The sequence below is a fragment of the Ciconia boyciana genome, chromosome 26 (assembly GCF_034638445.1).
Source record: "Ciconia boyciana chromosome 26, ASM3463844v1, whole genome shotgun sequence".
NCBI classification, from domain to species: domain Eukaryota; kingdom Metazoa; phylum Chordata; class Aves; order Ciconiiformes; family Ciconiidae; genus Ciconia; species Ciconia boyciana.
Genome location: NC_132959.1, coordinates 1,904,353 through 1,920,049, shown reverse-complemented (window position 1 = coordinate 1,920,049; position 15,697 = coordinate 1,904,353). Strand labels below are relative to the sequence as shown.

Here is a 15,697-nt window from a genome sequence, read left to right as displayed (position 1 = left end):
ATGAAGAATGATCACGTTAACAGCAAAGGTATCCCAAGTCCCATACAACAAGAAGAAAATTAACAGCCCCACTAATATCTAATAGCTCTTTGCCTTATACAATGGGTGATATATTCAAGTGCATTGCAGATGTTCAATAATTAAAGGACAGAAAGAAGAAGATGGCTTAAGTTTGAAAAGAAGAAGAAAATTGCTAGGCGTTTACTCCATCATCATGTGAACCAGAAGCAAATGAGCAGGTTTTCATCTCCATGTGCCTGTTCTTGTTCAACGCCAGAGATGGGAGCCGCCAGAGCTGCTTTTGCTACCCAGAGTTGGCTCAGCAAGACTTCTTGATTGTGGTGCAGCACTTCTGGATGGGTATGCAGTACTTCCTCATGGGAGAGCAGTATTGCACGGGGCTGTAACACACCACAACGGGCTGCTTCTTCACCATGTAGGAACAGGAAGACAGACATCCAGAGCAGCAGCAGGGGCGGCAGCCACAGCAGCAGCAGGGTCGCTGGCCGCAGCAGCAGGGTTGCTGACCGCAGCAGCAGCAGGACTTCTGGCACACCTTGGTACAGCAGACGGACTGCTGGCAGGGGTCACAGCAGGGCTTCTGGCATGGGTCACAGCAGACGGACTGCTGGCACGGGTCACAGCAGGGCTTCTGGCATGGGTCACAGCAGACAGACTGCTGGCATGGGTCACAGCAGACGGACTGCTGGCACGGGTCACAACAGGGCTTCTGGCACGGGTCACAGCAGACGGACTGCTGGCACGGGTCACAGCAGGGCTTCTGGCACGGGTCACAGCAGACGGACTGCTGGCACGGGTCACAGCAGGGCTTCTGGCACGGGTCACAGCAGACGGACTGCTGGCACGGGTCACAGCAGGGCTTCTGGCACGGGTCACAGCAGACGGACTGCTGGCACGGGTCACAGCAGGGCTTCTGGCATGGGTCACAGCAGACGGACTGCTGGCACGGGTCACAGCAGGGCTTCTGGCATGGGTCACAGCAGACGGACTGCTGGCACGGGTCACAGCAGGGCTTCTGGCAGGGGTCACAGCAGACGGACTGCTGGCACGGGTCACAGCAGGGCTTCTGGCATGGGTCACAGCAGACGGACTGCTGGCACGGGTCACAGCAGGGCTTCTGGCACGGGTCACAGCAGACGGACTGCTGGCACGGGTCACAGCAGGGCTTCTGGCATGGGTCACAGCAGACGGACTGCTGGCACGGGTCACAGCAGGGCTTCTGGCAGGGGTCACAGCACACGGACTGCTGGCATGGGTCACAGCAGGGCTTCTGGCATGGGTCGCAGCAGCAGGACTGCTGGCATGGGCTGCAGCAGACAGTCTTTTGGCATGGATCGCAGCAGATGGTCTTCTGGCATGGCTGGCTGCAGCACACTGTTTTGCTCCTCATGACGGAGCAGCATCCGGTAGAGCAACATCCAGTAGAGCACATGTTTGTAGTGTAGTCAAAGCTGGAAGGAGCAAGGACCTGAAACACAGCGTACTTTCAGATACAACCCATCTTTCTAAGTATATAGATGTGTTTTATTTTGGCATACAAATGCTGTTGTCTAGGCCCATGGGTGATAGCCATATCACACACTGCTTCCTATTTATTGGTCTTGAGCTGCAAAAAAAGATCCTTACAGAAGTGAAGCCACCTGTCACTATCCCAGAGATACTTGTGCATCTTTTGAACTCTCCTGGGAACTAACTTCCCTGTGCTCATCCATGAAGATCACTCCCTGAATTTCCATCCCAAGAAGCTTATTTTCCACTGTGCTCTCTCTACCAACTGTCTTTTCCAATAAGCAATAGACCAACAGGCTAGGAAAATCTGGATTTCAGAGAGAGCTGTAGATCATAGAATCATAGAATAGTTTGGGTTGGAAGGGACCTTTAAAGGTCAGCTAGTCCAACACCCTACAAAGATGAGGTACAAAGACACATTTCAATTCATTGCTTGACCAAAACCAAATGAGAACCATTGCTATCAAAGAACACTGCTAATAGGTAGCACTTACCGTGCTAACGGAGTGGTGCAGTTGAGTGAGGAGCAAAGGGACGGGGAGACCTTTTATTTAGCTCGAAATTGTCCTGCCGGAAATGAGGTACCCCACAGCAATTCATGATTTACGCACTAAGCCTATACTTATTTGTTGAATGTGCCTTCATCTATTTAGTCTTTGCCTCATTGTTTTTGACCAACCCCTCAATTTTGTGTTATTATCAATTTGTTCTGTAAATTTTTTACAATTTTTTAATGTCAAGTTAATTCTTGTGCGATGCTTAAAAGGTATGTTTCTGCTCATTTTGCATATGGTAACGCTGTTACATTGAGATGCTAGGTGGCTTGTTCAGAGCTAGTGAGTGCTCAATTAACATAAAAATCATAATTAAGATGGAGTAGCAGTGGATTCCAGAGGCATGCAGAGGCCTTCTGGACGTCAGTCACTCCTCAATATGATTTTTTAAAATAGAATTCCAGCAAGCGTAATTCCATGGCCCCGTGTTTTGTTTTTGAATGCAGAAACGGTGAAGCCCGATGTCTTTCTTTGGGGTGTCTGGTCATCAGAAGGGCAAATGTGTAACAGAAAGTTCTTGACATCTCATCCCTTGCTGCCTCACCCATCCATGCATGGGAAAACACATGCCCTTGGCCTTGCCAATATCAGAAATTTTAGGTGCAAACGACTGTGCAAATTCATCATGGAAATTTGGAGTAGAGTTTGGGTCAAATCGGAGTCCATATTTTTCCAATTCCTTTTTGACATCTTTAAATAAAAGCAAAATGCAAAACTTTTCTGGAAGTTTTACATCCTGCTTCTGCTTAGTGTAGCTTGCTCTGCAAAATTCCTATTCCATTTTTTTAAGTCCTAGTATGCCCTCGAGTAATGAAAGATCCACCTACGGATGTTATATTTGAGCATACTCTATGCTCAGTTCTCAGTCACCCATTGGGAGTCATTAGTGCTGATGTTAATGATCATGTTGCAATTATTCATTAATGATGTTAATATTTATTTTGCATGAAAGCCTGAAGGCCTCACATGATGCCCTGAGCATTTTTAGGATTTCAAAATAAACGACGTCTTTTTAAAAAATTATCTCTCTCCGGTCAGAGGGAATTCATGGGACCCGGGACTGTGACTGACGTGATTAAATGTTTTGTTTCTGAGATCACCCCAAGGAGGAGGGCTGCTCCTGCTGCTGTGGGGCTGTGCATCTGTGGGAGCAGAGCACCGAAGGACCCTTGACCACCCTCCCCTATAGCATACAGCTTCACTGGAGATATCCTGATTTCTCCTGAGGTGAAGGAGAGAAGATTAAGGCTGTTTCTGTTCATATAGAAACACAGTGTGATCCAGATCACAGATGCTGAGGACAGGATAGGTCATTGTGAACCTTCAGTTTGACTTCTGGTGGCATAAAACATCCATTTCCACCCAGTTTCTACAGTTTTTATTTGGCTACATCCCAGCTTTTAGAAAGCTACCCAGTCTTGCTTTGAAGAATTCAAAGGACCGTGAAGTCACCACTTCTCCAGGCAAGTTCTTTCCAAGGTCAATGTTCCTGTCCACTAAAACATAGGCTTCATTTCCTATTGAGTTTGGCTTCATGCTAATGACCAGGTTAGACTAGGTCACTGCCACATATTATAATCTGATAGAGATTTACACCAGCTGAGAACCTGCATTTCAGCTAACCAATAAAGGAGGCTCATGGCAACCTGGGAGATGGCCAGGAGGGGCCTGCAGAGAAATGATAGGAGACTCTGACATTAGAAATGTGGGGGATCCTGAGCAGTGAGGTAAAGTATGAGATGTTGGTCAAAATGAGGCAGTTTTCTGTGTGACTTTGTACGGATCTGGTGCATTGCTTCATCCAGTGTCCCTCTGCGTAAAAAAACCCCACTGCTGCTGCTAGACCTGGATGTGAGCATCAGAGATGTCTATAGCCATGTGAGACAGATCCATAGGCAGCTGGGAGACACTTAACCGATTTTACAAGAGGAGTTTTACAAAAGAAAAGATTCAGATTAGATCCAAAAAAAGATCCCAGTTAAATTTCCCATTGAGTCAATGAGCTTAGCAGGCTTTGTAAGATGCCCATTCTGTTTGTTTGGATTTGAGAATTACGGGTGCAGTGAAGCAATCCTCGCCGTGAGACAGCTAAGGCAAATTCCTCCTCATTAATCCTTAGGGGTTTGCTCATGGTTTATCCTGGTTGTGGAAATCCACTGTTACGTTACTTAACACATACTCAGCAGAGCAGAAATGTTCCTCTAAGCTATCTAGAGCGTTAGGTATAGAGGACTTCTCTTGCCAAATGTCTATGGTGTCTGATTTAAAAAAAAATATTCCAACAAGTTAAAGCATTCATAAAGGCTTTGATCCTTGATGTTCCAGGTGTCAAACCTCTCCAGGCCTGACAAAAGCTTAGAACAGAACAGAACAGAATAGAAACAAGCTTCATTCTTGTTTCCCCATTATTGCTGCCTCATCCTCAAGTTAACGGGAACTTCAAGCTTGAGCACAGCAGAAAGTGTAACCAGTTCAGAGGCTTTGCACCTTTCATGGGACTTGGAAAAGGAAGAGCAAATAAAATGTGCTGTGATTAATCACAGAATAGAAAGTTGGAGGCCTGGGGCAGCAAGGGAAAGTGAATGTATACACTTGAAGACAAAACCACTCCTATGGACAGAAAGCCTTACTGACTCAATACCCCACTGCAGAGAGGTGAAGAACGAATAAGGAAAAGAGTTTTTCATGTAGCTGCCAAGGGTCGCATGAAAATGAGCCATCTCTTAGCAATGGCAACAACTTGAATGAAGGTGAGTAATTAATTGCTCTCTGCATCCCATTTGCAACTTTTCCTTTTTAGCAGGCTGTTCCTCTATAATGACAATTTTCTCCATGACCTATAAATAACTAATTCCAATTACTTATATACTAACTGGCCATTTACTAGGTACTTGCAGTGCCCAGTTCATCCAGCTTATTTCCCATGCCTGCCCTGGGATGGATGAATCACGCTGGGGAAACCTTCTCTCATTTTACACTGTAGAAATTGTTTAATTGAGGGTGTTCCAAGGCAAGTTCCAAACCCTGCAGGATTTGCTTTGTTTTGTTTCCAAATATAGCAGCAGCTTTTAAAGATCATGTCTACAGTAAAAACATGAACGTGCAGCCCAGGCTGCCGGCTGTAACTCTCAAACCCCCATTGCATCTGCTGACCTCAGTGCAAATATTTGGTTTCACCAGGAAATAACCCGACGTGTTTCTCCTAGCTCTCTGTGTGCGGTGCAGCGGTCCTGGCATCACTGGTGGGTGCCGCAGGCGTTTTCCTTGACTTTCATGTTTCTTTGGCGTTCCTCCTACTTTAGCTGTTTTCACCAGTGATTAAAGCATGGCTTTAAAACCACAAGAAAAAACAGATGCCGCCAGACAAGCAGATATGACGGAGCGGTGACTAAAAACATCCAGAACTGTTAGGTAGGCTTGAAATATAATTTTTATTGTCTTGCTGGAGAATGAAGCAGCAAAGCAAGAAAGAAACTATCCCAGCGGACAGTGTGCTTTGCATTGGCAGAAAGAAGGTAAACAGCTCAAAGCTCATTAAACCGAGAGATTTCATCCTAATACCACGCTACGCTCCAACCACTTTAAAAGTGTTTGCTTGCAGAGAAGTGGCATGGGTGGCAAACGATGAGCAAGGAGACGAGCTTGAGGCTTTGGGCGAGGAGCGAGCCGGTGGGTCCAGGTGCCGGGGCCGGATCCTGTTGTTAGTACTTGGGGCATGTCGGCGGCAGCTTGCAGATGTTCTTGGTGTACTGGGGGCAGTAGGGGACCGGGGGGCAGTAGCGCTGCACGGGGGGGCAGTAGCGCTGCACAGGGGGACAGTAGCGCTGCACAGGGGGGCAACAGGGCTGCACGGGTGGGCAGCAGGGTGTCACGTAGGTGAACTTCTGCACAGGCTGCCTCTGGATGGTGTAATGGCAGGAGGGTCCTGAGTCATGGCAGGAGGAGCGGGATCCATGGCAGGAAGACCGGGATTCGTGGCAGGAGGACTCATAGTCGTGGCAGGACCCACGAGAGCACATCTTTCTGGAGTATCGGCAAAGCTGTCAGGAGTGAGAGATCAACGTGGTGAGAAGAGCCCCAGATTAACTTCTTATATTCCCTCCCCTTCTTTTTTTTTTAGTAACATTTTTCTTGAGCTCCCCAGTGAACTGCTTCTCTCTTTCTTTTTGCCTGCCTAATCCAGACCAAATACCCCCTTGATCCTGCCTAGTCTGCGGGGCTTGCTCTGGCAAATGCTGTCTGAAGCTAGGTCCCTGCAAGCCGATGCAATGAGCCCCATAAGCCACTCCCAAACCACCATCTCCCTTGTGAAACAGCACGGAGCTTGTGTCACTCGAGGATCTCTTTGTGAGCCTTCGCTGGATCTTCCCCAGTGATCCCCATCCTTCTGTCTGCTGCTCACTGTGCCTGCCTCAGAGCACCGCAAGGGTGCAAGCAGAAGGCATTTAGGTAAGTCCCAGCTCCCAGGAGGTCCATAAAAACCTCTAGTGGAGGTTTCCTCTCTGTCAGCATGAACAGAAATAGTAAAATTGTTCTTACCCTCTTCAGCTACAGGGAGAAGTGTCTGGAAGCGAAGGCGAGCGACTGAGGAGGACTGGGCTGAGCAGTCTTTTATACTACTCCAAAAGGTTATCTCGGATATGAGACACGTCTTTGCAATGACAGCTTAATTATTTCCGCACTCAATCCCGCAGATGTTTGTGCTATCCTATTTTTAGTGTTTCCTCTTTGCCACACTGTATTTCATCCCATATGTAATTCCTAATGCATTTCCTATAAGGATTTTGGGAGGCATTTCTTTCCCATTTCCTGTAGACTGACACTAATCTCATAGGTGTTAATTAGCTTGCCAATGGGCAACCGGGATTGCATCAACGACAGAAAGGTCTTTACGTCTCAGAAATGCTGACTCCTGGGGTAGGCCTACCATTTTGTGCAGGTGACAGCTCAGGATTTTAATTTACATGTTGTTGAATGCCAAGAGGAAATGGGATTACCAGCTGCAACTCATGGGTATGGCACAATGTTGGGAAGTCTGGCACGATCTCTTCGTTTCCTTGGTACAGCAAAAAATAAAATATTTCTGATTCTTCACATGTTCCTTGACTGGCCAGATGACTTGGCTGACTCCATCAGATTGTTCCACGTGTATCAAAGGTTATTTAGTACTTACGATCAGAGAAAAATGTCTGGCGATGAGCTCTGTAGAAGGCATGAGTATGTTAAGTTTTCCCATTCCTTGGTTTCTCTTTCCCTTCACTGATTTCTTACACTTTTTTTCACCTGACCTCACCTGCAGAAATGTCTGGAAAGCAGAGTATTCAGAGAAAGAGAGCGTTTGAGCTGTAGTTTGAGCAAATATTGGGTTTTGTCACTAGTGGTGAAATTATGGGCACTAAATCTGGATTCATAATCCTGTTTGACTCAGTCTTTGAAGCGTAAGAAAATGAAGCCTGTAACTCATCAACTTTGGAAAATGTTACCCATTAGAGTAATTCGTAATTTGCTAACTGCTAACGAGAAGCGCTCTCTAAAGTATGGGTGTCTTACAGCTTTTCATCAGGCTAGAGGCAATATAATTGCTTGTGGTGAGTTTTGTGTAGTAAGGGAGGATTGCACGAATTCCTCAGGGACATTTTGTGACTCAGTTGCAGGCCCAAAACCAAGAGAGGCTGCAGCTGGCTAGTTGGAGAAGCTGGTGCTTGTGTGACAGTTCTCCTTTCCTCTGTGCTTTGGCCTGAAGCATCACACCAATGTTCCTCCAAAATCTTTCCACTTCCTCAACAGCCTTTCAAAACTGGAGTGTCCTAGGTTACACCCACTCAACAAATGTTTCTGAACCTTTCAAATTCAGATTCTGCTAAGGAAAACATGATCTCTAAAGAGTTATCATCCATGGCTTGCAGTTCTTTTAAGGGATTATGTACGGGAAGCCCAATCTACAGTGATGAAATGTCATTTTTAGAGCCATGTGGGGGTTGATACTTGTTCAGTTACATTCAGAAGTGTTTGGTTTACGAGATCTCCATAATAACATATTGTGGTGTTCAGATCTGTGCTGCGCAAGTGCACGAGAGTCTTACATGAGGAGAACCTTCTCTGGGCTAACCCATTTCTCTGCTCCAAAGTATATACTAGTGACAAGCAACACCAGAATATGAAAAAAGTTTGTGACTTCTGTTTTCAGAGGCTCAGAAGTATTAAGATATTTGAAAATATTTATATGCCCAAGTTCTGAAGCCGAGCTTGGAGTAAATTATTGCATGTATTGAGTAAGAATATTAGCAACTGCAAACTACTTATTCCTCTTTCATTTAATGAGCTATGCTTGTCTCCAAAACAGAAGAGTTTGCGTTCAATTGTTTTTCATCTCGTTGTTTTCAAAACGATGGGACAAAAATCTGTGTAGACCAGCTCATCGTCTGGTGTAAGGGGAAGCCTTGTTCTACTCAGCCCTTCAGGTTTATGCAGATTTTTGGTAGCTGAGAACTTTTTCCTCTACTAATGTGTCTGTTTTCTTCCCAAATGAATGTCAGAATTGTTATTGGCCACCATTTGAGAATATGAGGAAATTTGACTGAAGAATCCAGAAAAAAATAAAAAAGTCAAAAGGAAAAAGTCAATAAAGAAATTGAATGACAATGCAGGTCTCATGAATTGTAAGATTTATTGTTTCCCACACCCAGATGAGTCTGAAACAGAAGTGCATGGCATAGAAAGATTCCCAACAGTAATTATGCACTGAATAATTAGAAAGGACATTTCCTGAATAATTAGAAAGAATGACACCTTGAATAATAATTAGGAGAACATTTCATCCAGACCAGCAGTGAGGCACATGGCAGAGACCCAGGGATTTCAGTAAGGATGAGACAATCTGTGGCCACAGCGTCCAAAGGAGGGGCGAGCCAGTGGGTCCAGGTGCCGGGGCTGGATCCTGTTGTTAGTACTTGGGGCATGTCGGCGGCAGCTTGCAGATGTTCTTGGTGTACTGGGGGCAGTAGGGGACCGGGGGGCAGCAGGGCTGCACGGGGGGGCAGTAGCGCTGCACAGGGGGACAGTAGCGCTGCACAGGGGGGCAACAGGGCTGCACGGGTGGGCAGCAGGGTGTCACGTAGGTGAACTTCTGCACAGGCTGCCTCTGGATGGTGTAATGGCAGGAGGGTCCTGAGTCATGGCAGGAGGAGCGGGATCCATGGCAGGAAGACCGGGATTCGTGGCAGGAGGACTCATAGTCGTGGCAGGACCCACGAGAGCACATCTTTCTGGAGTATCGGCAAGGCTGTAGGGAAGAGAGAGAGACCATCAGGCTGGTACAGCTGCCCCACTGTAACCTTCTGCATTTTCCTTGGCTTTTTTTCTGTAGTGGTCTGGGAAATTTTGTTTTCCTCTGTTTTGTAATATATGAGATATCTTGACCCTGAAAGTGATACTGCCTTGTCTTTTGGGGGATACTCTACGATGGTGGGAGCACTCATTAATAGCACTCCCAGCTCTGATGGGAATTTCCTTACCAAGATGCTACTGTTGGCTTTTTAAAGTAAAATTTACTTCTAAAACTGCACTGACTTGTCTCAGATATCTCTCCCTCCATCACCAGCTAGTTTGGGAATTAATTCCTTGCTGGGTCCCAAAGACTCTGTGTCTTTGGAGATCTGGTCCTTCAATTACTCCTATTTTTCTGTCATCCCATCTGCTGTGAGCAAACCACAAGCACCCTTTGCATAGCCTACATGTTCAGGCACCCAGTCACCAAAAATAAGAAATTTCTAAGACAAAGGCAAGGTCTAGATGTGGAACTAGTCAGCTAGAACTCCTATGTGAGCTCCTGCTGCTCAATAGTAGATAAATCAATATAATCCAACTTACGCTTTGTTGGAGCAAGCAAGAGGAAGATCACCGAGAGCTGATGCTGAATGAAGGAGGAACACGGGACGGCGAACTTTTATATCTTCCAAAAGGTTATCCGAGAAATTATACATCTCTTGGCAATGCTGACAATTAACTAAGTAGTCACGTTCATATTTATCTTCTGTGTCTAGCTTTTAGCATTTCCGATTTGACACAGTCAGGAAAAACAATTATGACTTTTTCCTTAACATGTTAATAGGGAATGAATTTCCCAATCTGCTTTATAAGGGAATTTTGAAGGCAGTTGCATATTTACATATTAAAAACGAACCTAACCCTAGAGTTATTAAGTGATTTGTCGTTGGGCAACCAGTATTGCATCAACGTACAATTCAAAAGCGTTGACTCCTACTCTGCATGCTGCCCCTTGGTCTGCATGGCAGACTCACATTTTGACTGATATGTTTTGTTCGTGACAGAAAGGACTGTAATTAACAGCCACAACTCACATGTACTCTACTTAGAGGGAAGTCCTGTTAACTAGCTCAAACTCACCTAACGCCTCAATGCCGGAGATGACGCTAAAAGGACGTCCCCAGTTCCAATTTTGTTTCATTCCGTTTGTGACTCCACCAGCCATCAGCTGTTTTTCCCTTGTGCCACGATATTACCCTGTTTACATTCCTCCTAGAAGAAGGGGATTTCAAACCCTAAGCAGGAAGGATTTGGGCTGGGAAGCTATCACCTATTGGCATCCTGTTTTCAGATCCCAAATTGCTTTGGGCTCCTATCTTACTTAAGCAGTTTTGTAACTTTTACTCATTGCAGTGTTTGACTATTTACTATCAAGTTTCTCTCACAGTGGCCCAAGACTTTACTTTAGGACAATGAAACAGGTAATTGTTCCTTTCCTGTGACTTTTATCCAGGGGGTGCTGCAGGAACTCCTCAGGAGCATCCCATGGGTTGGTCCTGATGCAACTAGAACATGAAACTCCTTGGGAACTTCCCATGGGTCGGTCCTGATGCAACTAGAACATGAAACTCCTCGGGAGCATCCCATGGGTCGGTCCTGATGCAACTAGAACAAGAGGGCCCTAAAAGTTGTTTATTGAGTTCAGAAGGGAGCAGCTATCCCTGTTGAGATGGTCTTCTTGTCTTTCAGGGGTTTTTTTCATGTCAAATTTTGGGGAAAAAAATTTGCTACTCTGCCAACAGTTTTGTGAGATGCTAATTCATTCTGAATTTGAAATTACATCCCGGGAAAGCATGGTTTCATGTTCTGGTTGAGGGTCCTTTTATTTGTTTTTCAAGGCCATGATTCAGCAAAAAAAAAGTTTTTTAAAAAGTCTTTTAGAGCTAGCCCTTGTTTAAAAATCTCACCTGCAGTCTTCTGAAAAGCTCTGTCAGTTATAAGTAATGTAGAAATGGTTCATCTAGGTTGATAAAGTGGTATTTTTGGGAAAGGCCCTTGTGTCAATTCTCTGTTATGCAGGGTGCATTCATCTCACCCTTTTCTAGATACTCAAAGTTAATAATTTAAGCTGAAGCTAGTTGTCAAGCTCTTTGTGAAACGGATGCAGAGAAACAGGCGCTGGCAGAAGGAAGCAGGCGATCCTGTTCTAGAATAGATGTCTCAGATAGATGGGCTGGCGACTGGGGAGATAAGGATAGTCTTAGGTTGTAAAAAGTAGAGAGAGATTTAGCATTTATTTTTAAGTGTGTGCAATTTTCATTGAAAACAGTAATTTGAGGTTCAGTGAAAGAAGGAGGGTTAGAGGAGACCTCCAGGCGCCTATTTGCATTTATTAGACACCTCAAAACATTTGTAATTCTGAGTCAGAATGACAAATGAAGTATGAGGTGCTGCTGAAGTAGGGAACTGAGAAAGACAGTCCTAGGCTAAATAGGGTACAGATGACCTGTCTGTATGCTGTCCATAGTGGTATTCATCTGCCACAGAAATGCATCTGGAATGACTGGCTTTCATTCATTTTGAAACTTTAGGATGTGGGCATTTTGTGATAAATTTGAGAAGAAAAGAATGAGAAGTAGTGACTAAGAAGTCAGAGGTAAAGATAATTCTCAAGAGGTCAAAGAAAAATCATAAAATACTTCTACTTTCAGAAATGAAATTTTATTGTCTCATCTACATGTTTTGGAGGTTGACACATCATGTGTAAGCCACTGCCAGCAGAAATCATTCCCAGCCTTTTGGAAAAGAACATAAGCTGGGTCTTGCATGCTAAACAAATTAAAACACATTAGATTTATATTTTGAAGAAAATTCTAATTACAGACAAGATATTAGAGGATTCATGCAAATCAAAAATGGGAAAAGAGATCCAGTGATTCAAGCTTTAGGCATCGAGAGCATCCAAGGGAGGAGCGAGCCGGTGGGTCCAGGTGCCGGGGCTGGATCCTGTTGTTAGTACTTGGGGCATGTCGGCGGCAGCTTGCAGATGTTCTTGGTGTACTGGGGGCAGTAGGGGACCGGGGGGCAGCAGGGCTGCACGGGGGGGCAGTAGCGCTGCACAGGGGGACAGTAGCGCTGCACAGGGGGGCAACAGGGCTGCACGGGTGGGCAGCAGGGTGTCACGTAGGTGAACTTCTGCACAGGCTGCCTCTGGATGGTGTAATGGCAGGAGGGTCCTGAGTCATGGCAGGAGGAGTGGGATTCGTGGCAGGAGGTTTCGTGGCTGTGGCAGGACCTGCGAGAGCACATCTTTCTGGAGTATCGGCAAAGCTGTAGGGAAGAGAAGAACAGTCATGCTGGTACAGCGGCCCTAATGCATGTGGGCATACCTGCATTCTCTAATTTGCTCTGGAATTCTCCATTTTATTCCTCATTTCTAGTTCTTCAGGGATAAGAAAGTGATTTCAATGCTGATTAGGTATTGGGAGATGATTTGTATCCCCCACTAAAGACATGACCTTTTACAGATAAAATTTGCTTTCCAGAGAAAAATTATTCAAAACATCCATTGCCCGTATGCAGCCCCAGACCCTCCAGTGCCTTCTACTCAAAAACTTCTAAGCCTCTTTTCCATAAAGTCCTCCGACTGTCCTCTTCTCTATATTTTCCAATGTTTCTGTTGTTTTGTTTCGGCTTGAGCCTCTGCCTGCTAACCCTATATCCCAGTTGTCGTTTGCGTTAATAAAACAGCTCATGCGGTTAACAAGAACTTGGTCTCTGGCATGATCGAGGTCCAGAGGTGAGGAGCGAGTATCATACTCCAACTCTACCAAAGGCTGTGTGAAAGCAGCTGGTTTCATAAAGAAACTCAGGAGAAATAGAAAAATTGGACTTACCCCTTCAGCAACAGGAATGAAGGTGTATAGGAGCAGAGAAGCGAATGAAGGAAACTGGGATGAGAGACCTTTTATACTCTTCCAAAGGGTTATCTGGGACATGAGACATCTCTTGGCAAGTGTAACCTAATTACATATCCCAGCCCATTTCTATCCGCTGTATTCAGCTTCCGACATTTTCCCTTTGATGCACTGTGCTTTTAGCATTGTAATTGTCCCATAGGTTATTAATAGCACTCTAATTCCTTCGCCTCCCTATGAAAGAGATTGGAAGGTATTTCATGCAAAGTGACGCCAATACCAAAGAAACTAATGGATTTGGTCATGGACAACAAATATCAAGCGGAAGAGATGTTTGTAATTCAGAAGTACCAATTCCTCAAGCTGTGCTGGGATGTCACATGGACCAAGAGCTAAACGTGATCACACCTCCATGTGAAAGAAAAATGATTACTAATGTTAACTCATGCAGATTATGCTTAGGGCAGAAATACTCTAGCTGACTTGCCCAATGGTACCAGATGTTTTAATGAGACATTCGGCATTAACCCAAAGATGTCCTTCATTGATCATTTCAACCTGTCTGCATGGTGTGTCCTATCAAGGATTTCTTTTATTCTTGCTATAGATGCTGTTTCAATCTAATTCTGCAATACAGTGTTGATGGCAGTGATATCAAATCCTGGAGCAGAATGGTTTGAGGTGAATCCACCAGCCTAAGTCCTGCTCACACGCCCAGGGGTGTAGTTATTTTCTGTTCCTATTTCCCTCTGTCCTTCTTTAATGTACTTCTATTTTTTTTCCCCCAAATTTTAAAGAAAACCTCTCTTTAGTTTACTTCCTGGAAATTTTAGCAGTTGAGGTTGTGAGAAGGTGGGCCATGTGCCTGCCTCCAGAGTAAGGTTTAAGATCTTTAATTTCACAATAATGTTGAAGACAATATTTGGACTATTAGCTGCGAGAGAGTGCTAGTGTGGCTGTCCTGCTTTCCTCAGCCATGGCATCTCTGCAGCTCTTACGGAAATATGCATTAGACAGGGCTGTAGCTCAAGAAAAAACAAACAAAACAGCATAATGTGGTAGAGGTAGATGTTTCTGAGCCTGGATTTTCCCGTGAATCACGGATTAACTTCTGCCTTCCTTTCCGTGTCTACGTACAGGTCATGCCCATCTAACCCAGCAATTACATTTTCTTGTCCCATAAAAGGCAAGAATGTGTCAACACTGGGATGACATTGTGGATTAGACGTCAGGCAGAATTGATTTTGGGTGATGCTCTACTGACTCACAGGGATCCCTCAAACAGGTCCATTCACATCTGTGCTTCAGTATCACAATGTATAGAATGAACCTATAAATACTTTGCTGCAAAGTTTTATTTAGGCCGTAGTTAGGCAGCACCTTTAGAAATCTTTGATCATGTTTGGGAGTAAATTTTCTGTCATATAAAAGAGAGAAGATGGTAAAAATTAAAAAAGCGTGTCAGATGTAAATATCAGGAACCACGGGCAGCAAACAAAACTGGCTGTTGTCGGGGGAGAGCAAAACACCCATTCTCCAGGGGTGCCTCACTGCTGGAGCCTCCAGCTCTATAAAGCTCCCCTGTTTCAGGCCATTCCCTTCAGTTTGACTTTACTTCTCCTATTGCTCCCCTGTTGTTGACTAAGGTATGTGTTTGACTGATGGTCTGGAACATTTATGGAAACTTATTTGTAGACTGTAGCTCTGTGTTTACCCACTTGACTTGTCTCTGCCTAAAACCAACTGCTTGTTTATTGTAAATAGTGCAAGAGGGAGATACTTTCTATGGAATATTTCTTGTATTTAATTTATAAATGATATCCAATTATTGAAAATAATAATAAAAATTAGGTTTTTGAATAAACATCTCACTTGCAGGAAAAATGTTACAGTATCTAATATGTCATCCAGAAGATATCTTATAGACAATGATAAAACAAGGGGAAAAAAAAGGTCCAAATTTGCTGTAGGTAAGTACGTCCTCTATTTCTGGTTGGCCCTGCTTATCTTGAAGTGCAGTAGATAAAAAAATTGCATAAAAAGGTATTGTCTTGCTTCCATCACTGAGCTACCTTTCCTTTAGGTGTACTCCACTACCCAAAATGGCATGTTCTTCTGGGAGGGAATCCTTCTTCAACTTGAACTCAACCTGGTATGACCCGGCAGGCTCCTGGTTGGACACCTGGCACACACCCCTCCTCTACGCCTACAGCCCCAGCTGCACCCGTGGCAGAGACTCATGCTGGGGTGGCCACAACTATCGGCACTATGGCTACCGCCGCTCAGTCTGCTCTGAGCCGGCACCGTGCCAGGGAAGCAGGTCTTCGCCCTGTGCTGGGGAGCTGGTGAGCAGCTACGAGACATGTGGGGCATGCCATAGCTATGGGGCATGCTCAGAGGGGTGTTATGGGGGATGCTACAATTAATGGG

At 45.0% G+C, this 15,697-nt stretch overlaps 1 protein-coding gene across 1 annotated transcript; it reads right to left on the bottom strand.

The window, feature by feature from the left end:
• Positions 1 to 319: 319 nt before the first annotated feature.
• On the bottom strand, positions 320 to 1,453 carry LOC140644309 (uncharacterized). The gene has a single exon (XM_072847016.1). The coding sequence runs from the start codon at positions 1,451 to 1,453 to the stop codon at positions 320 to 322; it is 1,134 nt and encodes a 377-aa protein (XP_072703117.1).
• Between the last annotated feature and the right edge of the window lie 14,244 nt (positions 1,454 to 15,697).

Bases quoted from the DNA above. Each gene is read 5' to 3' on its own strand.
- LOC140644309 (XM_072847016.1), bottom strand. From the start codon at position 1,453: ATGTGCTCTACTGGATGTTGCTCTACCGGATGCTGCTCCGTCATGAGG.